The sequence below is a fragment of the Neomonachus schauinslandi genome, chromosome 8 (genome assembly GCF_002201575.2).
Source record: "Neomonachus schauinslandi chromosome 8, ASM220157v2, whole genome shotgun sequence".
In the NCBI taxonomy this organism is placed as follows: Eukaryota; Metazoa; Chordata; class Mammalia; order Carnivora; family Phocidae; genus Neomonachus; species Neomonachus schauinslandi.
In genome coordinates, this window is record NC_058410.1 from 114,896,232 (window position 1) to 114,923,953 (window position 27,722).

At 39.9% G+C, this 27,722-nt stretch overlaps 1 protein-coding gene and 1 non-coding gene across 3 annotated transcripts in view; one reads left to right on the forward strand and one right to left on the reverse strand.

Moving 5' to 3' along the window:
• The window catches only part of ILRUN (inflammation and lipid regulator with UBA-like and NBR1-like domains), a 92,218-nt gene that overhangs the window by 51,032 nt on the left and 13,464 nt on the right, over positions 1–27,722 (forward strand). For both annotated transcript variants that reach the window (XM_021684657.1, XM_044917405.1), the window contains exon 4: positions 20,842–21,170. In XM_021684657.1, the coding sequence (XP_021540332.1) occupies positions 20,842–21,170 (329 nt within the window). The remainder of the gene's footprint in view (positions 1–20,841; positions 21,171–27,722) is intronic.
• Positions 15,481–15,583, reverse strand: LOC123325589. The gene has a single exon (XR_006540525.1). It is a non-coding gene; the product is annotated as a U6 spliceosomal RNA (small nuclear RNA).

The window sequence follows — 27,722 nt, forward strand, 5'->3', positions numbered from 1 at the left end:
AATTCAGTTTATTTTCATAAGTTATGGATCTGTTCAGGTTATCTATTTCATCTTGGGTGACTTTGGGTAATTTCAAGGAATTGATCGTTTTCACTAAATTGTCAAATTTTTTCCAGGTAGAGTTGTTTGTAGTACCCTTTGTTGTTTTTGTTTTTTTTTTAAGATATTTTTTATTTATTTATTTGACTGAGAGAGAGCACAAGTAGGCAGAGCGGCAGGCAGAGGGAAAGGGAGAAGCAGGCTCTCCGCTGAGCAGGGAGCCCGATGCAGGGCTCGATCCCAGGACCCTGGGATCATGACCTGAGCTGAAGGCAGCCGCTTAACCAACAGAACCACCCAGGTGCCCCTACCCTTTGTTGTTTTAATGCTTTCTCTGTGCTAATCTCTTCTCTCCTTCTTTTTTTTTTTTTTTTTTTTGAGATTTTATTTATTTATTTGAGAGAAAGAGCACGTGAGCGCATGCGCCTTGGGGGAGGAGCAGAGGGAGAAGGACAAGCAGACTCCACACTGAGCATAGAGCCCAACGTGGGGCTTGATTCCACAACCCTGAGATCGAGACTGGAGCCAAAATCAAGGGTCAGATGCTTACCAGCTGAGCCACCCAGGCACCCCTCTTCTCTCATTCTTGATGTTTTGTGTTTCCTTCTACTTTTTTCTTGATAGGTTTCTTAAGTTTATTGGTCTTTTCAGAAAAACAGCCTTTAGTTTCATTGACTTTTCTTTCATTTTCTGTTTTCAATTTTATGGATTTCTGCTTTTAATTTTATTCATCCCTTCTACTTGATATGAGTTTTATTCTTTTTTTTTTTTTTTAAGATTTTATTTGACAGAGTGAGAGAGCACAAGCAGGGGGAGCAGCAGAAGGAGAGGGAGAAGCAGACTCCCTGCTGAGCAGGGAGCCTGATATGGGGCTCAATCCCAGGACCCTGGGATCATGACCTGAGCCGAAGGCAGAAGCTTAACCGACTGAGCCACCCAGGCGCCCTGGGTTTATTTTATTATTTTTCCAGTTTCTTAAGATGGAAGCTAATGTTGACCTGAGACCTCTTATAATATAGGTGCTTAATACTATTTTCTTAGCCTGTTTGGGCTGCTGTAACAAGCTGTTATAGATTAGGTGGGTTGTAAACAACAGCAATTTATTTCCCACAGTTCTAGAGTCTGGGAAGTCTAAGATCAAAACTCCAGCAGATTTGGTGTTTGGTGAGGGACTGCTTCCTAGTTCACAGAAGGCTGTCTTCTATGTTCTCACATGGCAGAAGGGGTAAGGGAGCTCTCTGGGTGGTTTTGTTTTTTGTTTTTATAAGGGCAGTAATCCCATTCTTGAGGGATCTACCCTCACAACCTAATCATCTCCCTAGGGCCCCACCTCCAAGTACAATCACATTGGAGATTAGGTCTCAACATAAGAATTTGGGGATGGGGGATTGGGAGGGGGGCGGGCACAAACACTTATAGCAACTGTAAATTTCCCTCTAAGCACTACTTTTAGCTACATAGCACACATTTTGAAACATTGTATTTTTATTTTCACTTAGTTGAAAATAATTTCTAATTTCCCTTGAGATTCCCTGTTTGAGTCATGGGTTATATAGAAGTATGTTGTTAAATTTCCAAATGTTTGGTGGTTTTTCTGTTATCTTGTTTAATCATTTCTAGTTTCATTCCATTATGGTCAGGGAACACAGTTTATATGATTTCAGTTCTTCCAGATTTGTTTAAAAGATGTTTTTGACCCAGGAAATATAGTCTGTCTTGTTGGTGAAGATTTCATGTGTACTTTAAAAGAATGTTTATTTTGCTATTGTGAGTGGAGTGTTGTATAAATGTCATTTAGATCCAGTTGGTTGAGGATGTTCAATTTCTCTGTGTCTTTATTATTTGCTTGTTTGTTTGGCCTAATAGTTCTCTCTGTTATTGAAAAAGAAGTGTTGAAGTCTCCAGCTACAGCTTTGGATTTGCGTATTTCTTCTTTCAGTTCTGTCAGTGTTTGGTCCATATATTTTGAAGCTCAGTTGTTAGGTGCATACACATTTAAAATTATGTCTTCTAAGTGAATGACCCATTTATTATTGTGTAATATCCCCCTTTTCCCTGGTAATTTTCTTCACTCTGAAGTCTATTTCATCTGATATTAATAAAGCCATTCTAGCTTTCTTTGATTATTGTTCGCATGATATATCCTTTTCTAGCCTTTTACTTTCAACCTACCTGTGTTTTATATTTGGAGTTTCTTGGAGACAGCATATGGTTGGGCCATTTTTTTCCCCAGTCTGATAATCTCTGTCTTCTAATTGGTATGTTTAGACTACTCACATTTAATGTAATTATTGTTATATTTGAATTTAATTCAACCATTTTATTTGGTTTCTGTTTGTTCTCTTATTTGAGGGACTTTTAAGTCCATTATATCGCTAAACTTATTAGTTACTTGCAATTAAATTCTTTTAAAAGTGTATTTTTTCTGGGGCACCTGGGTGGCTCAGTCAGTTAAGCGTCTGCCTTCAGCTCAGGTCATGATCTCAGGGTCCTGGGATCAAGTTCCGCATCGGGTTCCCTGCTCAGCGAAGAGTCTGCTTCTCCCTCTCCCTCTCCCTCTGCTATTCTCTCAGCTTGTACTTTCTCTTTCTCTCTCTCTCTGTCTCTCTGTAAAATAAATAAATAAAATCTAAAAAATAGTATTTTTTCTGACAATAAAAGAAATACAGAACTTAGAGAATATAAAAATATAAACAAAACAAAACATTTACTCTTCTAAACTGATATAAACAATGTTAATGTATGTATCCAATATTAAAAACAAAGAAATTTTTATTTTTCAAATTTGATGTTACATACATAGTTGTGTATACTACTATTTTTTCTACTCACTAATATTTTAGGATCTTTCCCCTGTTATTAAATATTTTCAAAAATACAATTTTTAGTAGTTGAATACCATTTCATTGGATTACTATTAATCAAAATACTGTAGATAATTTTTTTCTTCCTTTTTTTTAAGAGCGGGAGAGAGAGACAGAGACAGGGGCAGGGAGGGGCAGAGGGAGAGGTAGAGAGAGAGAATCTTAAGTAGGGTGCATGCCCAGGGCGGAGCCCGATTTCACAACCCAGAGTGAGACATGACCTGAGCCAAAATCAAGAGTCAGACACTTAACCAGCTGAGCCACCCAGGCTCCCCTAGATAATTCTTTTTAAAAAAAATTACAATAAAATGCTAAAGTGTACAACTTCATGGCATTTAGTACATTGACAGTATTGTGCATTCATCAACCATCTAGTTCCCACACATTTTTATCACCCCAAAAGGAAACTCCATACCCATTAAACAGTCACTCTCTATTGTCGTAGCCTTTGGCAGCCACTATGTGCTTTCTATCTCTGTGGGTTGTTAATTCTTTCTGCTGAGGTGGGGCAAAGTATATAAATAGTGATCAAATAATAAATGTATTAGCCATCTGAAAAATAGAATCTGGGCTGCTTGCTAAGAATGAATAAACCATACTTATTTGGCTCACTTATAGTTAAATTCATTATTATTATTATTATTTTTTTTAGTAAAATAGGACAATAGAGTAGTAGCATGAGCTCTGAAATCATATCATCTGGGTTTGACTTTTAGTTAATAGTAATTAACAATGTGATCTTTAGGAAATTATTTTATCTTTCAGTGACTCCAGGTTTTTTTAATCTATAAAATAAGGAAAACAGTACCTACTTCATACAATTTTGAGGGAATTAGAGGAGTTAATGCATGTAAAAGTTTACAGAACAGCAACTGGCATGATAAGCGCTGATTAAGTGTTAGATGCTATTATTATTTTAGCATTTTTGTTATTATTAAAAGATCTGACTATATTGTGAAATCTTGTGCAGTAATTACTCTTCAACTGTTAACTTGTTTTGTATTAACTTCTTAGTAAAGGTTCCTTAAGGCTTTTGTCACCTCAGATATCCTAGTGATCTGGTTTTTTTTTGGAGTTCTAGTGGGATCTTGATGGTGGAGTCAAAGATTCTAGGTCCTAAAATCAGGAAGGTGTTGAACATTTGTGTGGAGTACCCAAGGCAGAAGAATATTCAGCTTAATGTGAAGAAAGGCCTAAAATCTATAATCTAAGCTTCTACCTTAAGAAACTAGAAAAAGAAGAGCAAATTAAATCCAAAGTAAACAGAAGAAGAAAAATAATAAAAATTAGAGCAGAAATCAATGAAATTGCAAAGAGAAAATCAATAGAGAAAATTGGCAAAACCAAAAACTGGTTCTTTGAAAGATCAATTAAATCAATAAGCCTCTGGGGCGCCTGGGTGGCTCAGTCGGTTAAATGTCTGCCCTTCAGCTCAGGTCATGATCCCAGAGTCCTGGGATCAAGCCTGCAGTTGGGCTCCCTGCTCATTGGGGAGCCTGCTTCTCCCTCTCCTGCTCTTCCTGCTTGTGTTCTCTCTCTGTCAAATAAATAAAATCTTTTTTAAAAAATCAGTAAGCCTCTAGACAGGCTAAGAAAAAAAAGGAGAAGACACAAATCACTAAAATAAGAAATGAGGGGCGCCTGGGTGGCTCAGTCGTTAAGCGTCTATCTTCGGCTCAGGTCATGATCCCAGGGTCCTGGGATCGAGCCCCGCGTCGGGCTCCCTACTTGGTAGGAAGCCTGCTTCTCCCTCTCCCACTCCTCCTGCTTGTGTTCCTGTTCTCGCTATCTCTGTCTCTGTCAAATAAATAAATTAAAAATAAATAAATAAAATAAAATAAGAAATGAAAGAAGGAATATTACTACAGATCCCATGGATGTTAAAAGGATAATAAAGACATATTATGAGCAACTCTGTGCTTAGATGTAATGGACCAGTTCCTCGAAAGATACAATCTGCCAAAGCTTACACAGAAAGAAATAGAAAATATGAATATGCTTTTATCTATTAAAGAAATTGAATCAGCAATAAACCTTACAAAACAGAAAGCACCAGGCTCAAATGGGTTTACTGGGAATTCTACCAAACACTTAAAGAAATTATACTACTTTTCTAGAATCTCTTGCAGAAGACAAAAGCAGAGGGAATACTTCCTAACTCATTCTATGAGACCAGCATTATTCTAATACCAAAACCAGACAAAGGTATTACAAGAAAAGAAAACCACAGACTGTTATATTTCATGAACAAAGATGCTAATATTCTTTTTTTTTTTTTTTTTTTTTTAAGATTTTATTTATTTGACAGAGAGAGAGCAGGAGCGGAGGGGCAGGGGCAGAGAGAGAAGCAGACTCCATGCTGAGCAGGGAGCCCGATGTGGGACTTGATATCAGGACCCTGAGATGGTGACCTGAGTGGAAGGCAGATGCTTAACTGACTGAGTCACCCGGTGCCCCTAGATGCTAATATTTTTAACAAAATAATAACAAACCCAATCCAACAATGTATAAAAATAATTACACATACTATGATAAGAGGAATTTATACCAGATATACAAGACTGGTTCACCAATCAAAAATAAATGAATGTAATCCATCACCTCAATAGGCTAAGAAGAAAAATGACATGTTCTCGTCAGTAGATCCAGGAAAACCATTTGTCAAAATCCAGCACCCATTCATGGTTAAACTATGGGAAAACTGAGTAGAGGGGAATTTCCTCTACTTGATAAAGAATATCTATAAAAAACCTTCAGCTAACCTCATGATGGTGAGAAATTAGAAACTTTCCCTCTAAGATCAGAAATAAGGCAAGGAAAAGGCCACTGCTTTTCAGCGTCATACTGGAAGTTCTAGCTAATAGAATAAGACAATTAAAAGAAATAAGGTATATAGGTTGGGAAGGAAGAGCTAAAACTACTTTTTTGTAGATGACATGATTATGTAGATAATCTGAAAAAAATGACAAATACTACTGGAACTAATTAATAAGCAAGGTTGCAAGATACAAAGTTAATATGTGGAAGTCAACCACTTTCCTGCATACTACCAATGAACAACTTGAATTTGAAATTAAAAGCACATTACTAATTATGTTAGCATCCGCCCAAAATGAAATACCTAAGTATAAATCTATCACAATGTGAACAAGATTTATATGGGGAAAACAACACAACTCTGATGAAAGAAATCAAAGAATTAAGTAAGTAGAGAGGTTTTCTATGTTCACGAGTAGGAAGACAATATTGCCAAGATCCGGTTCTTTCCAGCTTGATCTATAGATTCAACACATTCCCAGTCAAAACTCCAGCAAGTTTTTGTGTGGGTATCAACTGATTCTAAATTTTATATGAAGATGCAAAAGACCCAGAGTAGCCAACTCATATTTGAGAAAGAGAAAGGTGGAGAAATGACACTCCCTGACTTCAAGACTTATATAAAGCTATAGTGATCAAGACCATTTGGGGGGCCCTGGGTGGCTCAGTCAGTTAAGCAGCTGCCTTCGGCTCAGGTCATGATCCCAGAGTCCTGGGATCGAGCCCCACATCGGGCTCCCTGCTCACTGGAGAGCCTGCTTCTCCCTCTCCCTCTCCCTGCCTTTCTGCCTACTTGTGCTCTCTCTTTCTCTGTCAAATAAATAAATAAAATCTTAAAAAAAAGGACCATTTGGTATTGGTGAAAGAATAAAGAAATGGATCAATAGAAAAGAATAGAAAGTCCGGAAATGGATACAAATATAGTCAGCTGATCTTTGCTAAATAAGCAAAGACAATGGAGAAAAGATAGTCTTTTCAACAAATGGTGCTGGATCAACTAGATATCTACATGCAAAGAAATGAATCTAGACACAGACCTTATATTCTTCATAAAAATTAACTCAAAATGGACCATAAACCTAAATGTAAAATAGACATGGCACCAAAGAAGATACACAGATAGCAAATAAGCATATGAAAAGATGTTCATTATCATGTCATTAGAGAATTGCAAATTAAATTAAAGCAAGTTACTACTATCCACCTATTAGAATGCCCCAAATCCAGAACATTGACAACACCAAGGTTCTGGCGAGGATGTGGAGCCACAGGAACTCTCATTTATTGTGGGCATGAATGCAAGATGGTACAGTCACTTTGGAAGACAGCTTGGCAGTTTCTTATAAAACTAAAATACTCCTGCTGTGTTATAACTCTTTTATTCGTAATTGCAAAAACTTGGAAGCAATCAAGATGTCTATCAGTAGGTAAATGGGTAAATAAACTGAGGTACATCCAGACAATGGAATACTTCCAGCACTAAAAAGAAATGAGCTTTCAGTCCATGAAAAGGCATGGAGAAACTTCAGATGTATATCTCTAAGTGAAAGAAGCCGATTTGAAAAGACTACATCCTGTATGATTACTATATGACATTCTGGAAAAGGCAAAACTGGAGACAATAAAAAGATCAGTGATGGCCCGGGGTTGGGGAAGGGAAGGATGAATAGGTGGAACACAGGATTTTTAAGGTGATGAAATTATTCTGTAAGGATACCATAGTGGTGGATACATGTCATTATGCATATATCAAAACCCATGGAATGTACACCACCAAGAGTGACCCCTAATATGAACTATGGACTTGGGTCATAATGATGTGCCTGTGTGGGTTCATTGATTATAACAAGTATCACTTTGGTGTGGGATGTTGATAGAGGAGGAGGTTGTACGTATGTGGCAGAGTATACATGCATCTTCTCGGTTTTGCTGTGAACCTAAAACCTGCTCTAAAAATAAAGTCTTGAAAAATAAAATTATTAAAAAATACTTCTCAATAAAAACATTAAAAAATAACTTTCTAGGTTAAATGGTCTGGAAGGGCTTTCCCTAATATGCAGTATTTTAACTAAATAGATTCAGATTGGTGGCAGGGAAAAGGCACCACATTTCCAGCCTGCGATAATTAAGCATAAACTTAGGTTGAGTGTGACTTGTGCAGTTTGGCATGAGTGAGGGTTCTGTTTGGGAAAGAGTGGGAAATGGATTGGAGGTGATAGTACTCTGAGGAATATTTACACCAGCAGTCATGTGGAAGAGAGAGGAGTGAGTAGCAGGCTATCATGGCCCAGACTAAGGGGCCGAGGAGGGGCATCTGTATATGCTGTGTACCTCAGATGTCAGTGAGTGGTGAGATTGACTTTTCTTTTGTAGGATTGAGAAGTCCAGATGGTCATGAGTGAGCCCTAAGATCTCGCATGTGTGGATGTTGCTAGACCTACTTCAGTTTAGGGATGAGTACTCATTCATTTCTCCAAAGCTCTGTGCCCAGATTTGAGCCAGGAAGATAATTTGGCCTAGTAAGCTTCGATGGAAATGAAGAGGACAGGGTGCTTGTGCAAGTTGTGTCAGACCAAAGGAATGAAGGAGAAAGTGAAAAATGCACGGAGGAGGAGAATGAAGAAACATTTAGGAAGTTCTGCTTTGTCACTGTCTTTGACTTGTCAGTGAATGTGATGTCTGTAATGTAATTGTCTTTGGAGAGAACGATGAGGGGGAGGGGTTTTGTTTTGCTAGTTCTTGCATTGGCCCTGCTTGGGTGGTGGTGTTGACTGGCAGCAGTTTCTCTGAAGCCAAAAACAAAGCCTGTCCTCTTTTAGGAGGAGGGGGAAGGGAGAACAGAGTTAATGTAGTGTATTACCAGATCCCTAGGACAGAAAAGCTTTCACCAGGAATAACTAATTACCATCAGTAATGCTGTTTTATACATTTTGCCCATACTTATGTCAAAGATAAGGTTTGAATTTCTAAAAAAGACAAATGGGGCCTATGTCTCGTTACGCCTTTAAGTATTCAAAATATACATAGTAACTCCATAGAAAGTTATCAGAGTCCTAAATTAAACTTCATCTTCGAAGCATGTGTACAAAGAGGAATGGCCTTTTTTTTTTTTTAAAGATATGTAAGTTTGAATTAGGTAGTCTAAAATTTGACTTTCTGATGAACCAAATTCTTACTTGGAAGTACTTCTGCTCAAATATTCTATTTTAAATTATCCTTTGATAAAAATACTATAAATATCAAGAAATTCTAAGTGTGTCCCAGTCAGACTAGTTGAGAAATTCAGCAGTAGTAGTGAAAGAATAAGAACATCAGCCATCTTTCTACCTATTTGCATATAAAATGGATAATATTTAAATATTAAGTCCTTTTATCCAATGTTATATTTAAATTCTTTTCAACGTAACTGCCAAAATGGTTGTTAAAATGTTAGTTTAATCTGTGTATTTTTATGCCAGTTGCATAAGTTTGGCTATTAATGTGCTGTAGCTATAGTTTTGATTCCCTGCGTTATTCTTAAACCCAGTTGCACTTAAATTTAAATTAGTACTTTAAGTTGCTTTAATGTACTTGCAGTCTATCTTAATTTTCTGCACTTGTGCTATTACCCACTCAGATTATGCTTTATTAGTAGGCTGTAGAAGTTTAAATAATGAGGATGTTAATATTTCCATCTTTTCTGCCACGAATAGTTGTCTCCGTTAACTATTTTCTATTTCCTGGTTGGTGGAACGCTCACAACTGACCAGGGGTAGGAGTGCTGCATGGTGTTATAGATAAGCACTAGATTAGGATTAAAAAGAGCTGACTTCTGTTCTTGTTTTTTATTCTGCCACTGATTGGCCTTGAAGGACTAACTTAAAGTTACTGGGCCTCAGGGTATTTTTTGCTTGTTTGTTTGTTTTAATTGTGGTGAAATACACATAACCAAATTTACCATCCTAACCATTTTTAAGTATACAATTTAATGGCATTAAGTACATTCACATTGTTACACAACCATCATCACCATCTACCTCTAGTATTCTTTTTATCTTGCAAAACTGAAACTCTGTACCCATGAAATAATAACTTCTCGTTTCTCTCTCCAGCTCTTGACATCACCATCCTACTTTCTGTCTCTATGAATTTGACTCTTCTAGGTATCTCATATAAGTGGTATCATATAGTATTACAGTATTTGTCCTTGTGTGACTGGCTTATTTCACTTAGCATAATGTCCTGAAGGTTCATCCAAGTTGTAGCATGGATCAGAATTTCCTTCCTTTTTAAGGTTGAATAATATTCAATTATATGTATGTACCACACTTTTAGAATGCATTCGTACATCATTGGACACTTGGATTGCTTCCACCTTTTGGTATTATGAATAATGCTGCTATGAACATGAGTATAGAAATATTTCTTTGAGAGCCTACTTTGTTCTCTTGGGGATCACCTAGAAGTAGAATTGCTGGACCATATGACAGTTGTATTTTTAATTTTTTTGAGGAACCGCCATACTGTTTTCCATAGCCACTGTACCATTTTACCCTCCCATCAACAGTGCACAAGAGTTCCAATTTCTCCACATCCTTGCCAACACTTGTTATTTTCTGTTTCTTGATAGTAGCTGTCCTAATGGGTGTGAGGTGGTATCTCATGGTATCCCTAATGATTAGTGATGTTGAGCATCTTTTCATGTGTTTGTTGGCCATTCAGCTTGTCTATTCAAGTCATTTTTCAATCAGGTTTTTTTTTTTTTAAAGATTTTATTTGTGAGAGAAATTGAGAGCACAAGTGGGTGTTGGAGCAGAGGAAGAGGGAGAAACAAATTCCCCACTGAGCAGAGAGCTTGATGTGGGGCTCCATCCCAGGACCCTGGGATCATGACCTGAGCCAAAGGCAGATGCTTAACTGACTGAGCCCCCTGGGTGCCCCAGGTTTTTGGGTTTTTTTCGGTAGGAGTTCTTTATGTATTCTGGGTATTAACCCCTTACGAAATATACAGTTTGTACATACTTTCTCTATTCTGTGGGTTGCCTTTTCACTGTTAATTGTGTCCTTTGATACACAAAAGTTTTAATTTTGATGTAGTCCAATTTATTTTTTCTTTGGTTGCCTGTGCTTTTTTTGTCATAATCCAGGAAATGATTTCCAAATCCAATGTCATGAAGTTTCCTCTCTCTGTTTTCTTCTAAGAGTTTTATAGTTTAGGCTGTGATGTTTAGGTCTTTGATCCCATTTTGAGTGAATTTTTGTATATGGTATGAGGTAAGTGTCCAACTTCATTATTTTGCATATGAAATTCAGTTTTCCCAACACCATTTGTTGGAAAGACTGTCCTTTCCCCTTTGAATGGCCTTGCCTGTTTTGTCAGAAATCATTTGACCATATATGTGAGGGTTTACTTCTGAACTCTCTTCTCTTCTCTTGGTCTGTACATCTTTTTAACAATACTACACTGTTTTGTTTACTGTAGTGCTATAATAAATTTTGAAATTAGGAATTGTGAGACTTGCAGCTTCCTTCTTTTTCAAAATTGTTTTGGCTATTGAAAATTGTTAGAGCTTTAGTGATGCTAAGAGCAATCAAAGGATCAAGTAGTGATAGCCTGACCCCTCCATTGCAGAGGTCCTCCCTGTCAACCAACCTTTTGCCTAATGGTTTCATTCACTGATGATTATTGCCTGAATCATTTCATCAGGGGTTACAAAGTGATTATTTCTTCCATGTACATTAGCTGGAATAGTTCTGGGATAAAAAAAGAAGTTTTCGTCATCAACAATGACATTCTGAAATTCAGTTTTATAATAAGGCTAGATTAAATGCTTAATTCTTTACCTTCAGTTGCCAATTTTTAGAGGAAGGAGTTGGTGCTCTAGTTGCTTTCAGTGAAACTAATGAATGAGGAGGGAAAGTTAATGGTTATATACCTTTCTTATAGGTATTCTAAACTTTTAGATTTCATATATGAAACTTACTTTAGTTCATTGTAGTTAGGGACCCAGGAATCTGTATTTTTCACATGCAAGCCACGTGATCTTGATGTAGGTAGTCTACAGAGCAGACTGCTGTAAAGTAATATGGTTGAAAACTGGTTACTGTTTTGTTGTGTTGTCTTCCATACCACAGGTGGTGTTTACTGACAAGTTAATGCCCAATCTTATCAAAGTAATTGATTTTTAAATTACAGCATTAAATGTTAACTTGCCTAGGTAAGGTCTTTTCTGCTTTTTGTTTACTGTTATTGTTACAGTCCTTCAGCTATAGTTAGACACAGCCAATCATCAGACTTTACTCTTAACATTAACTGACTTCCAACAGGGCAACACAATAAACATTTTCTTTTTAAAGATTTTATTTATTTGTCAGAGAGAGAGACAGAGGGAGCACAAGCAGGGGGAGCAGCAGGCAAAGGGAGAAGCAGGCTCCCTGAGCAAGGAGCCCCATGTGGGACTCGATCCCAGGACCCTGGGATCATGACCTGAGCTGAAGGCAGACACTTAATCGACTGAGCCACCCAGGCGTCCCTTTTTGTTTGTTTTTTAACACTACTTAAATGGTGCCAAGTAGTTGTGCATAAATAATTTGCTGTTTATTGTGCACCTATCCTATGCCAATCACCATCCTACAAAATTTATCTCCAGTTCTTACTGTCTTCCTCTGACCTAGGTTTTTTTGTCTGTTTTTGTTTTCTTTTTGTTGTTTATTTTTTTCAGTATCTAAGGCATTTCTACTATTCCTAAGTCACAATTTAGGAATGATATATTTAGAGGAGTCTCCCCATTACTGCCTCCTTCAGCCAGATACCCATTTTTATCTATTCATTTATGGTTTATCTGTACAGTGTTGTTTTGCTTTGTCTTGCAAATACTAGCCAGTATTTGATCCTTTTCTTACACAGAAGCATCATAACTATATAGATACTGATCTGCATCTTACTCCCCCACCCCCCATTTAATAATATATTCTAGAGATCGCTCTAGAAATCTTCATTCCATTTTATGGCTGTGCAGTATCCCTTTAGGTAGATGTGTTATCATTTTTCTAGCCAGTCACTACTGATGGACATTCAAGTTTCCAAAAATCTCTTGCTCTAACATATAATGCTGTTATTTCCTCCAGCTTCTTCCCCATTTCACTGCTCTCCTTCATAGCAAAACTCCTTGGAAAATTTTGAATCAGTAATGGCTGTCTCCACCTCTTGATTTCTGGATTCCTAAATTCTTTCCATAGGGCTTCTTTCCCCACCACTCCACTGAACTATTCTTTTCAAAACACCAGTGACCTACATGATGCTACCTCCAAAGCTTTCTTCTCACTTCTCAACTTTACTTGAATTATTAGCTGCACTGGACCCAATTGATGACTCTGTCCTCCTTGAAACACTTGTGACTAGGCTCCTAGAACACCATATGCTCCTGGGTTTTCTTTATTCTTGACGCTATTGCTTCTCTCTTTTTTCCTCTTTCCTGTGGTATCAGCTGATGGCTGGGCCAGCTGGCCCGCTTCCTGAGAGGGCAGGGCAGTGTGTGCAGCTGGGAAGTAGGAAGGGGTGGAGTCTCTGCATCTAGAAGTTGAAGCTGGGAGGGGGAAGAGAGGAAGGCTTCTTGTTTCAAAGGTCACCTGAAACAAGCCTGAAGGCTGACACAACCAGAATTTATTGGTGTAATACGGTGAGGGCAGGCTGTCCAGGGGAACTGTGGAATGCCACACAACAAGAGGGAGGAGGGAGGCAGCCTCCATAAGGTTTGGGTTCCTGTTGAAGGATTCTGAGAACGCTCTAAGGGAGATGGGGGGTCAATTTTGGATTGGTTGCTATTTCTGAGGCAGGATTAGAAGGGAGGGTTATTTAGGGTTCGGGTGCTATCTTGAGGCAGGGGCAGTTTAACAATTAACAATCCTCAGTAATCGATGCTACAAGAAGTGGGTCTGGGGGCATCATTGGTAAGAAAGCAGTAGTCACTCAGAGGGTTGTTACAGCATTTTGTAGCTGCTGCATGACCTTGGGAGAAATGTTTTATTTTTGCACCTGCCTTTATAAGTGTCTGTCCTTTCAGCCCAGTTAAGGGTAGGGTTTTTTTTCTTTTTCATTCTGAGCTGATTTTCATCTTTGATCTAGATGTTTTTACTCTTTCAGTTCAAGGGCACAGATTTTCTGGATTTGGGAAGTAGAGATTCTTGTTTCCTAAGACTGAAGCAAGTAATTAAGTGGGTAAATGATCACTGTAGTGCCCCAACCTACCCCCAAATTAAGGTTAAAAGCTCATACTTTTTAAATAGGGCATGGTTCACGAAAATTGAGAAGTAGGAATAGTTTCTTTGTTGTTGCCATTTCAACTTTTCGTTCTGAGCCCCTCACCCGGGCCTTCACCATCTTGTCTCATCCAGGCTTTCACTGCTCTTCCTTAGGCCCTTTTCTTCTCCTTTTTGTGAGTTTTGCCTAGTGGTTGATTTGATGAGTTTAGGGTAGCTTAATATATTCCTTTGGGGGCATTTGCATTTTAAAAGGAAATTCCTGAGAATAATACTAAAACCAAGGAACAAGGCTCTAATGCATTTGTGGCAAGGTGAGGTGGGGAGTGAGGATGGGTAGGGAACAGAGTTTGAGCAGAGGCAGTCCTTCAGCCATCACTCAGAGCAGCTGATGAACTGGAGCCTGGCTCTATCCTTTTCCCCCCTTAGATGCTGAGGTAGGTGGTGTGTTGATAGACAAAGTTAAAGTATCTGAGTGCTTGGGCATTTTCATGGCAGTTCTGTGTTGAGTAAATAATGTGGAAATGTAGACTGGAAGTTGAGACTAGGCAGTTTAGTGCTGACAGGTGGAAGTGCCTCCTTTTCCCAGTAGTACACACACACTGCTGCCTTGGTAGTTCCAAGAGACAGACACAGATATGCTGAGACTTGCTCATAATACTGACCTTTGCACTGCTTCCTGTCTAGGAATGTTTCAGTCCATAGACTGGCAGTGCTCAAACTCTCCTTTCAAGCCTCTGTCACAGAATGTAGGCACTATGTACTCAGCCCTCGTATGGAACTGAAATGTGAACCTACAGCTTGTAGCTCAGCAGTTGACTAGAGCCTGCGTACCTCTCCAGATCCAAGTTGTTTCTTAATCCTCAGGGCAAATATGAGGTTCCTGTTTGAAGATGCGTTGAGCTTTAGGAAGGATTCGAATCCACCACCTCCAAACCTAGATGTGACCTCCATGGTAGTCTTCCATGTGCATGCTGACTAAAGCCAGGCTTTATCTCCTGGTGTTGTGGCATTCTTGTCTCACAACTCCTTGGGACAAGCCCAAGGCGTTTGCTTTAGGGATCAGAAGCCTACAAGATTTCAGTCCTAGCCACAGTTTGAACCACTTTGAGGTGTCTTTGTAAACTGAATTTGTAAAAGTTGTGCTTTCTCAAGTCCCCTGGCCTTTTCCCTTGGGAAGCCCAGACCCAAGTGGAACATACTGATGTGGCAGATTATTGCTTTCTTTAAGTGACTTCTGTCTGCAGTTTGTGCAGGCAATATGCGTGCTCTGGAAGATATTGGGCAGCTTCAGCCTAACATGCACAGCAAGATGATGGCTCATTGGTATAGTTGTTGCTGTTCCCTCTGAAGACTAGTAACTGGCCCTTACTGGCGGTACTGAGAAGGGGTTGCACATAGGAGTGAACTCATGTGTCTAGTTTGAATGGACGACTTGTTAGAATGAAGACATCAACATTGGCACGTTACTGTTGACACATTACTGTTAACTCCAGACTTTATTTAGATTTTTTTTTGGTTTTTAAATATGGAACACTTCATGAATTTGTGTGTCATCCTTGCGCAGGGGCCTGCTAATCTCTGCATCGTTCCAATTTTAGTGTATGTGCTGCCGAGGTGAGCACAGACTTTATTTAGATTTTATCAGTTGTTCCATTCATGACCTCTTTCTGTTTCCGGAATCCAGTCTCTGGCACCACATTACATGTAGTTGTCTTGTCTTTCAGTCTCCTCTGATCTGTGACAGTTTCTCAATCTTTTCTGTTTCTCATGATCCATGACCATTTGGAGGAATACTGGCGGGTATCCTTTATAATGTACCCCAGTTTGAGCTTTTCCGATGTTTTCCTCAATTTAGACTGATGTTTATAGATTTGGGGAAGAATACTGCAGAGGTGAAGTACCTTACCAGGGGGTACCTGATATTTAAATAACATCACTGATGATATTAACATTGGTCACTTGATTAAATTTTTGGTTGCCAGTTTCTCTATTATAAAGTTACTATTATTCTCTTTCCCTGCTCTGTTCTTTGGAAGCAAATCACTAAGTCTGTCTCACACTCAGGATAGGTTGGGGGATATATAGAATTAAGCTCCATCTCTTAGAAGGGGGGAATATCTACATATATTTGCAGTTCTTATGTAAAGAAATTTGTCTCTACTCGCCCATTTATTTATTTTTTTAGGATTTTATTTATTTATTTATTAGAGAGCGAGCGAGAGAGAAACAGCATGAGAGGGGAGAGGGTCAGAGGGAGAAGCAGGCCTCCCCGCTGAGCCGGGAGCCCAATGCGGGGCTCAATCCCAGGACTCCGGGATCATGACCTGAGCCGAAGGCAGTCACTTAACCAACTGAGCCACCCAGACGCCCCTCTACTCGCCCATTTATTTAGTCATCTATTTATGTCACTATGGACTCATGTATATCTATTTTATACTTTTGAGTTATAATCTAATACTAGGTTATTTATTTTAGTGCCCAAATTATTCCGGCTTTGGCCAGAAGGAGCTCTTTCAGGTATCTCCTATCCCTATGACATACTCTATCCTTTTTTTTTTTTTTTAAACACTTTCTTACTTTCTGATACTACAAAGATATTCCAGGCTCATCTTATATTTTCCATGTCTTAGCCCCAGAATCAGCCATTTCTCTGAGGAACTTTTTTTTTTTTTTTTTTAGAGAATGCTATTCAGAAACCACTGGGCACTGGATATGTTTGGTGCTACTGGGCTGTCATTACTTTAGGCCTTCTCAGCAGACAGAGCTGGGTAACGTGTGTATGCATACTAACCTCTGTAAACAGACGTATCTATCATTGTTTCTGTGTTTCTTCATCTGTATATATATTAAGATAAACATGAGTTGATACTGATGTCTCTGACTTTAATCCAGTACCACAGAGTTCATTTTAGAATGCCTTCCTTTCTTGCTCATCTGTGATATCCTTCTTTAACAATGAGAAACCTTGCGCTCAGCATTTCACTGTTCATTTACTTATTCAACCCCAGTATACATGTACCCATGTTGTGCATGGGTTATAACCCATAACCCCTCAAGAAACAAATTTACCAGTTGAATATTGTACTGATTTTTAGCAATTCTGTTGTAGTGGACAAATCATGGATGTTTGTTCATGTTTATTATCATGTGATTTGATCTGTGATTCTAGCCTTTGGATATATGCAGTGTTTTTTAACATTCCTACCATAATCTGAGATGTCTTTGTACATCAGCATAGTTCATTAAGATTATGGAGTTAGGCTTCAAGTAAAATATTTTCTTTTCTTTTTTTTTTTTTTAAATGGGGAGCTTGAACTCATGACCCCGAGATCAGGACCTGAGCTGAGATCAAAGTTGGATGCCCAACTGACTGAGCCACCCAAGAGCCCCAAAATATTTTCCTTTTACTCTGCATTTCTGATAATCTAAACTTAAGAAATAAAAAGTTCATGTTCTCTCTTTAGTAATTTATTATACATTTCTACAAAAGGAAGTTTATATTTATTATTAAAGTTATGTACTTATTAAAGGTTTTATATGTAAAACGGACGAGTTGAATGAAACTATTTACAGTACCATTTAGTTCCAAAGTCCTGGCTCAGTGCTTTTTAAAAAACATCTTAAGGCAAGACAGAAACTGAAAAATCAGTTTCTCAATTTGCTTACTAAGCCCTGAATGTGTAGGCTTGGCACTTGATTCTACTTTATTGGCTACTTTTCTAGGACATCCTGTTGGCCCATTCTTATTATTGGCACCGAAGATCTTATATGTTTGTGGGTAAAGATACTATGGCCTGGGAAATGGGACTGACTTAACTATAGCTGTAGTTCCCTAGGTTCTTGGTTCCCAAGTTCCTGTTGAGGAAAAATAAGTATGAGTTGTAAAAGCTATTCTTTTTTTTTTTTTTTAAGATTTTATTTATTTACTTGACAGAGAGGAACACAGCAAGAGAGGGAACACAAGGGCGCCTGGGTGGCTCAGTCGGTTAAGCGACTGCCTTCGGCTCAGGTCATGATCCCGGAGTCCTGGGATCGAGTCCCGCATCGGGCTCCCTGCTCGGCGGGGAGTCTGCTTCTCCCTCTGACCCTCTCCGCTTTCATGCTGTTTCTCTCTCTCTCTCTCTCTCTCAAGTAAATAAATAAATAAAATCTTTAAAAAAAAAAAGAGAGAGAGGGAACACAAGCAGGGGGAGTGGGAGAGGGAGAAGCAGGCTTCCCGCTGAGCAGGGAGCCTCATGCTGGGCTCGATCTCAGGGTCATAGGATCATGACCTGAGCCGAAGGCAGACGCTTAACCGACTGAGCCACCCACGCAGCCTTGTAAAAGCTATTCTGAGAGTTGACTATTCTCAGTCGTCATGTAAGTTGGCTTTAACTCGAAGTCTGATCTTGGGCCTGTCACTTCTACTTCCAGACCTCAGATCATTTATCTAGAAAGTGCAGCCATTCCATTAGATGACCCCTAAGATTCCTTACAGCTATGATTTTATCATCACAAATAGTAAAATATGTGGCTGGCAGTTCCTATATCAGTAATTAAGGCATTCTGGGAAGAATTGGAAATGGTCAGCCTCTCTGAAACAAGCTTATTTGGTCCATTTTTATCACCCTTTTTACTTAAATAACATACTCATTCATGCACACTATGCATGGGATGAACATATTCTGAAACATGAGGGCTAGCAGTAGTACCTAGATGGGTTAGATTGTACCCCGTAGAGGGTATATTTTGCTATTCATAATGACCCATCATGGTAATAACTTGGGAGAATCAGAACTGGAGTGTTCACTGTTGGTGTTTATAAATCAGTGGTTTCTTAAATGACCTCTTTAGAGCTACTATGTAAAATCTGTGAGCAGTACAGAAGAACAGCCAAGGTGAGAGAGTGCAGTTGCTTACGTGTGATAAGGCCCAATGAATTGTATGAAAGAAGCTTTAGTTCTTAAAGCCAGGGCAAAAAATGTCTTTAGTCTCATATACTGATAACAGTCTTCTGAAGACTGTCCTTTCTCTTCTCGTAAGCATTTAGTTTCCTGAGCAAAGTGAAGGAAGCGTATGACCTGTAACTGAGTATGTGAAACATATCAGGAATTACAAAAGGACTTTGGAAAATAGATGGGTGAAAGAGAAGAAGTAAGAACTAATATCCTGTAAGGTAGGGCATATCTATTGGGGGAAAATGAACAATAGAGTGAAGAGATGTTGCCTTTGGTTAGGAAGCTAGGCTAGAAAAGCATGGAATGAATCTCCCTCAGCTGCCTGCAATTGTTCTTTAAGGCCTAGGTCATGTTGGTTTATGAGATTGACTTAGAGCTTTGAATGAAAGTCCTCTGACCCAGTATTCCTGGCACCGTCCCACATTTCCGAGTGAAGTGGCGTGCTGCACATCCTGGCTTACAGTGTTAACAGGTTGAGCTCCTGTGGCACTAGGTCACATGAGGATTCACATTTGCCGTCATGAAAAGTTGTGTCTGGAATGGATTACCATTCCTAGGAGTCATGCTTGCGCAGCTAGAGGCTGCAGAGTTGCTAATTCCAGAAGTGAACAGCAGATGTCACTGCATCTCCACTTTACTAGGGTTCTGGCTCCTAGCTGTTCACAGGCCACCAAGTTGTTAACGGAGTTCCCAAACCACTGAACACAAATAGAGTATTTATGGCCTTCATCAGATATCGAACCCAGATTGAAAACTGAGAATAAGCACGGCCCAAGAGGGTTTTCCTCCGTTTCTTTCACTATTCTTTTTAGTGTTGGTGGTTTTTTGGGTTTTTTTCCTATTCTTAATATTATCTGTATTTCTGTGTAGGTAACTGATGAAATTTATTAGCCTTTTCTTATCAACCATTCAGCGGTTATTTAGGAGCCTGGGACAACTTTTCACATTTGTTTCAGCTGGGTTACACTTAAAAGCTTCTTGGACTTTCTGTAGTGGTGCTTTTTAAAAGATTTCCAGCAGGAAAGTTGATGTCACTGTTCTCTAAATTGAGGTGCAGAACATCAAAGGAAACTGTCTCTTTATTCTTCTGTTTGAACCCTTAGCTTCGGCAGTTGAGGAAATAACTGAATTATGACCAAAAGTCCTGCGGTGTACCTTTTTAAAACAAATCTATTATGGTTTCAGTGTAGATGGGGGGGGGGGTTCCCTGTATGACAAAGGCAAAGTGGTGTTAAATTGGATTATTTCAGAAAGCCTGGGACATACTAAATTTTTGGTATCCTTTGATCGCATAGATCATTAGAAAAGAAAATCCAGGTGATATTTGCCTTAATAGTCAGGGTTAGTGCTGGTTTTCACATGTGTCCTGGTGTCATTATTAATTGTTTCCCCCTTTACTCTCAGTTATCCTAGTTTGGATAATATGTTGTTACTCTAAATTGCTCAAAGAGATGGGGGGAAGGGGGTCCTTGATAAGTTGCAATTCTAGGAATTATAAGTATTTTTTGGCTCCAGAATTATGCCTGCCCTGAGTTTTCTAAGTTACATACATTCAAGCTAAAGCAAAAACCACAAAAAGCTTATAATTCCGGGAAAACAGTTTTTAGGTTTCTATCTATAGATCATTGTTCTCTGGAGCAGTGATTTCCAAATATGGCTGTGCATCAGAATCAACTAGTAACCTTTTAACAAATACTTTCATGAGTCTTACCATAGACCTGTGCTGAATGTGCACTGGAGTTTGAATGTGACATTACCAACAATGTAGAAATGCATACAGTGCAAATGTACTGGGCTACTTTACTTTGTCAGCTTGCTTTTAAAATTAGCATATAAAAGGACGTTTCTTCCTATGGTTTGGGTGACATTGGGGTTTCTGGTGGTGGCTGCTTTGGACCTTGAGGGTATGCCTGTCATTGACATGAGTTGCCTTTTTGTTTCAGATGTCATCTGGGTCATTCTCAGTGTGGAGGTGGGTGGACTTTTAGGAGTAACACAGCAGCTGTCATCTTTTGAAACGGAGTTCAACACACAGCCACATCGCAAGGTAGAAGGAAACTTCAACCCGTTTGCCTCTCCCCAAAAGAACCGACAATCAGATGAAAACAACTTAAAAGACCCTGGGGGTTCCGGGTTCGACTCGATCAGCAAAAACACATGGGCTCCTGCTCCTGACCAAACCGAGCAAGATGAGAATAGACTCTCACAGAACTCTGTAAATCTGTCCCCCAGCAGTCACGCAAACAACTTATCAGTAGTGACTTACAGTAAGGTAGGTGCCCTCGGAGAAGAGGAGAAGGGGTAGGTGGTGGGCCTTGGGACTTTTGTGATACCCTTTCATGGCAAACCTAGAAGCCTAGAATGTTCTTTAAGACTGCTTAGCTCTCCTGCCAACAGCAACAATACAAAAACCTACCCCTTCTCCCCTCCCCCCCCAGTCTTCATGTCCTGTGGATGTTACTTTATCCACATTTATAATTTACTACTGTCTCTCTGCTCTGGTTTGGGTGTTGAAAGAACAAAGTTATTTACCTTTAGCATTTAAAAAAAAAAAGAAAGTCAAAATATCACCAGCTCTCCTTCCAGTGTAAATGTATACTAAACCTAGAACAACAACATGCTTTTGGAATCTCTTCCTACTTCGTTGTTTTTGTTCTTGTTTTGGCTTTGGGTGGGGCTTTTTTTTTTTTCCAAGGAAAAAAGACAAAGTCTATTATTTATCCTAAATATTGTTGTTGGGCTTTTGCTTTACTTAGCTTGTTTGCATGTCTTCTTGTAGATGTATTTTCAGTCTCTTATGGCCCATCTGCCTCCTCACCCACAACCCAGAGTGGCCCAAGTGATATTTTGACTTTTTATGTGTGGGGCAGTAAGTGAGAGAATTGTTTGTTGAATTCACCATGATTTTAAATATTCTGATTGTTCTGAGACATTCTTCTGGGTGTTTCATTTCTTGACCTGCTTCTCTCCTTGCTAGCTGGTTAAACAGTGTCTTCCACAGTCTGCTAAGGTGATGATGGTTCTTGGTTGTTGGTTTGGGTTGGTTGAGTAAAGCCCTGATGCTGAGAGCTCACTGTTCTAGGTGTTTCGTGTGGCGTGGGCCTGTGAGCATTCCTGTGCATTCTCCTCTGATGAATAATGCTGTGTATTAGGCCCAGCATCCCCCCTGTACAATCCTAAAACCATTAAGTCTGCCGTTGGGTCATGTTGGCATTTACCCTCCAATTTTGAAAAATAAAACTGATGTTTATTTGAGGGACAAATTGCTTGTCTGTTGTAAGAATGGTATTTTTTCTGACTAGTGCTTTATATATGGTCCAGATCAAGAGGCAAATTAAGAAAAGAAACCTGATGATGTGAATCCTATTTCTCCACACAGTCTAGTAAGAGAGACTTCATTCACTGGTGGTGTAACAAAGGATTGATTTTTTTTTGGTTGTTTGGATGGTTGTTATAAAGGATTCTGTGGAGTCACGTTAGTTGTACAGGATATAAGAGAAGTTAATCGGCAAGACAGTAAATTGCCTGTATTTGAGTTAAGACTTTACACTACAATAAAAGGCTTTTCCTCTAAGCTCCTGTTTCTCCAGATTTCTCCTCCTTAAATTTAACCATCCAGAGTATGACTGTTCTAGGTGGTAAGTGAGCCAAGCCCTAGGGTAAGCATGTCCTGTTAGAACTGGAATTTGCAGTTGAGTTTAATGGGAAGATGCGAGTTGCAGGAGGCAAGACCAGTTGCTCCAGTGCTTTGTATAATGGAAGCCCCCTCTCCCAACTGTGAGGTGCCTGGCTCAGTAGTCATTGTGGTCTTAGGAGATGGCTGGTGTTCTTGGCCAGGGCACTGCACTCATCTTCCTAAGTTGTGAACCCCTTAGTTGTTTGCAGTTCCTTTAGGGACTGATGCCTTCTCGCCAATTCTGTGATGATTGCCCTGGCCTTGGGAGTGAGAGCTGGGGTGGGGTTGGCAGAGAGTCAGAAAGGATTACGTACCAGCCTTAGTTGAGGTCCTTCCTTTTTTTTTTTTTTTTAAAGGACTGTGCTATGGTGAGGCTAGAGGCTATTGAGATTTTTTGAGGTTGATGAATTCATGGTATGTTACCTAGTTGTTTTTTTTTTTTTTTATGAACTCTGTAGAATCATTTAGAAGTAGTATTTGCAAGAACCACAGAGGAGGGGCGCCTGGGTGGCTCAGTCATTAAGCGTCTGCCTTCGGCTCAGGTCATGATCCCAGGGTCCTGGGATCGAGCCCCGCATCGGGCTCCCTGCTCGGCGGGAAGCCTGCTTCTCCCTCTCCCACTCCCCCTGCTTGTGTTCCCTCTCTCTCTGTGTCTCTCTCTGTCAAATAAATAAATAAAATCTTAAAAAAAAAAAAAAAAAACCAGAAAAGGTTCTTATTGGAGATAGATATTCAAGGAGACTATTGGCTATAATGCATTGAAAATGTGGCACTTAGGTCCCAAAGACAAACTGGAGCCTCCCTTGTTTCTTTCTTTGCTTTTTTTTTTTTTTTTTTAATATTTTATTTATTTGTTTTTAGAGGTGGGGGGAGGAGCAGAGGAGGAGGGAGAACAAGTCGACTCCTCACTGAATGAGGAGCCCAGTGCAGCGCTCCATCTCATGACCCTGAGATCAAGACCGTGAGATCATGACCTGAGCCGAAATCAAGAGTGAGATGCTTGCTTAACCAACTGCACCACCCAGGCACCCCTTCTTGTTTCTTAATTTAAGCAGACTCGTATTCAGAATGCACTTATGTGAGCATCTGGCAATTTCTCTGAAAGCATTTCTTGTTAAAGTTGAGTCAGCTCCACCTCTTAAAGCTCCTTAGGAATAGGGTTAGGGTGTAGACAAACATCACTAAGTATTTATTAATACTCTGTGCACTGTTTAGGTCAGTGTACATTGATCAGTGGGAGACTTGAAAAATAAAAGAAGTTGCCCCTATCAGCGAGCAGCTTACAGTACGGTAGGGGAGATGAAACATGGACGCAGCAATTAGAGAACAATTCAGTCAAAAAGTCTGGAGAGACAAGAACACAGTCAAAATGTGCAGTTTGTGTGTATGGCTGTGAACTAGAGTTAGGGCAGAGAGGAAGAAGAGATTGAGTTGATGGAAAGGGCTTTTCAAATGATAGATTTGGAAAGACAGGAAGGACAGTGAACAGTTTAAGTGCTGAGGGCAGAATGCGTTAAGAGACGTGTGGTCCGGAGATATGGGTGATAGACAATGAGAGGTGGGTTCAGTCATTTGCAGGGCTTTCCTTGGAGGAGCAGTGGATGGAATCATCACAGATGGCTTTGACAAGAATTGGGACTGTACTTAAATGGATATCTTAAAGCAGAGCTTATTCATAATCCTAGACATTTGTGTTTGACTTGAGAATATAGATTTGTTTAATTTTAAAGACAGGCGTGCTTGAGTCTGCTCAAGGGTATACTTGAAGGGTATAATTGATACAGTGATGAGATCAGGTATACCAGTTAGATTTTAACTCTTCCTATGTGCCAGATGTGTTTCCATGGACTTCACATGGATCATCTCATTTTTTTGACAGGAAAACAAAAGCTCCAAGGGACTTAGGAACTTGCTCAATATTACATAGCTGTTTGAGAGGCAGACCTGGGATTCCAGTCCAAGGTGCCACATTACTAAAACGTGTCTTATTAGTAGGTGAACCTGGGCTCTCCCTGGATCTTCCTGTTGGGCTCAAGGCTATGTTGAGTGAAAGCATTTACTGAGTTGATGATCAGTATCATCAAGGAGTGAAAAACAGCAGGGTTGAAATAAGATAAGTGGCTCTAATGTAAACTGAAGATTGCTCATGGCATCTTCTTTTTGAAGACTTACCTTGTTCATTGAGTCTTTAAAGTAGTGACTTCTTTTCCTGGTTAGTAAAAATAAGAACTTGGGTGCAGAAACTTTGTGGTGTTTATAATAATTAGCACCCTTTTATTTATAAGTGAGTGGAAAGAATGAAAGAAACCCCTGGGCTCTAGAGTTGGAGCATGTGTTTTCAGTTCACTCCAGATGCCATCTTTATGGGGAGGAGAACCTGATGCCCTGGTGTCAAGGATCAGAGTAGACAATAGATTTGACTTAACTCTAAAGAAATTCCCTGTCTGCCATTAAGGCTGGGAAAGAATATGATGCTCTTGAAAGTCCATGACCATGGCTATAATAGGCACATATGGCTTCCTGCTGCCTCCATAGTTACAGTTTAACTTGCTAAGGTTGGTAGGATGAAATGAAAAGATTGCTTCATGCACCTGCTCTATGAGGGCTGCATGGTATGTCAACATAATGGCACATATGTCAGTGCCAGGAACCGGACACCCCGGGAGTCCTTCCCCAGCTGTACTTGAATAACCATAAGCTCTCCGGACTCTGTGCTCCGTGTCGGGGGGGGAAGCCCTGGGTGGGAATGCCAGCTCTAGCTCCATCCCACAACCCAGAGGGCCTGGCCCCTCCCTGTGTGAGAGCTGTCAGAGGGAGTCAGAAAAGTAAGTATATGCTGACCTGCTCCAAATATTCATAAATCTGACTCCTCGCCTTTGTTAGAAATTGGCTGACCTCCTTGTCGGCTCAGTTGTGGCTGACCTGTCCCATGTGAACAGTCAGATCAAGTATTGATGAACGGTAGGTGCTGTTTTACTGAGCCCTTTTTATGTGATTAGCTCAAGAGCCTGTGAGGACAAAGAGTCACAGTAGGATAGGTGCTCACTCTGTTGACTCAAGCTGGTCTCGCCATGAATTCTAGCTCTCTGACTCATCCCTGGAGGCCAGGATAGCTTCTGTTTGGACGGTGTGAGAATAGTAAAAAAACAATTTATAAAAGTGTGGAAGGAGAAAATAAGTCCTGTTAAAATTAAATGCTTTTTTCCCCCTTATTTGGCAGTATTTTTTTTAATCTCTAAATGTTTTCTGAGAAGGCCTTACAGAGGAAAAAGACACCAAACGGTCTGATTCAGGACAGATGATAATAAGAGTATGGCTGTCAAAAACCAAGGGGCTGTACTTGAGGAAGGCCAAATGCTTCGCTTCCTTTCTCCAAAAAAAAGAGTAATAATTTACCCTGGGGGAGCTGAAAAGAATCCCAAACTCATTTATTTTGTTACTTAGCCTATGGCTCCTATTTTGTGTTTGTCCTTACTTTAAGAAATGTTTGGAGCTGGTATATGTCATGTTCTCCTCCTTTAAACTGGATTACGGTCTGAGCCACTGCTATTACTTCCGCCAAATGCTGGTTCAGAAGGAGAAACTTGTTATTATCTTTGTGGGGAGGTTCATCGTGCTCCTCCAGCGTCAGCCACTGCCGAGTGCCGTCTGCCCTGCCTGCCCACATTCCCACCTGCTTCTCTTCCTGTCTCTGTCTGACAGCCACCCTTGAGTATGTTTTGGATCTGCAGCTAGAGCAGGAGTCAGTCTGCTTTTATTGCATCGGAAGTCAGCTCTCTCCTAACCTGCTGCTCTCTCTGTTGACTAAGGCATAGAGGAGTTGCTTTCCCTCTATTTAGGTGAGAGTTTAGAAATCATGGTAGAGGTTACCGGGGGAGGTTTGCACAAGGCAAATCTTTTGCTGTGTGGGCCTGAGGATATAATGGCTGGTGGATCTTATTACCTACTTTAAAGTAGCCAGTCAGTTTAACATCATAATAAGGCGTGAGTTTGGGGTGCCATAATGGAATTGGGTTCAACATTTGCCCAGTTCAGAGGGCCCTGAATTTGACCAGAAGGCGGGTGGTTGGTGTCTGTAGCTGGGCTCATTGGTTATGTGAGGGGCTAGAGGGCAGTGTGACCTTCCCACTACCATGAGACTTGAGTTTTTGCTCTCAGATGCTGACCCTTTCGTGAAAGGCTTAAAGGTGGTTGAAGGAGAAGCTAGAAGAAAAACTTGCGTCACTTGGTATTTTATCCAACTTTGTTTTCTTCTGGCAAGGGACGGGTAGCAAAAGCACAGGACACCCAGGCAGAGGCCAATCCGAATGCAGTAATCAGAGCTATCAAACTACCATTTATTGAGCACTTACTATGTCCATGCACTGTGCCAGGAACTTTTTAAATTTAATTTTTATTAAAATTATCAATGTAAGGAGCCAAGTAGTTCTACAAAGTTTATGACACAAACACCGGTCACTCCCTTCCTCCCCACCCCCAGCATTTGCTCCTCAGAGGCAGCAGGCTCAGTGTTCGATAGGCATTACTTCATTTAGTGCACACGACAGCACGTGGTGCGGGGGCTGCTCTTTTCCCTCCTTTACAGTTGCTGCGGCGTGAAGTACACAGGTTCTGTGATTTGCTCAAGGTCATGCAGCTAGCAATGGTAAAACTAGGGTATGAACAAAAGCAATTGTTTTTGACTCCTAGCCTGCTTTCTCAACAGTGTACTACATTGCTTCCCGGTCATAAATAGTGTTCAAATTCATATTCTTACCAGCTGAGCTAACAGCTGTGGGCTAGGGAGAGAATGCTTTCTATAATATAGTGTTATATTTCACCTGAAGATCAAGCCAATTATTGACTAAATATTATGTGACTTCTCTACTACTAAGCCCCCTCCCCTCACAAGCTATTATGGCAACTACAGAAACCAGTCTTTCTCTTTAGCCTCCCAAGGGAAAAGAAATCCCTAGAACCTCCATAGTTACTTGGGTTTAGATTTTTGTTGACATTGAAATTTCCATTAAGTCACTCTTGTGACAGCAACACCTATGTCTCTTGAAGTCACAAAGCCTGTCTGTATTCTCTGAAGTTTTACTTTTCTGGAATGAACTTAAAATCTCCCTTTGAACATGCTTAATATTTTAGAACTAGAACATACTTAGG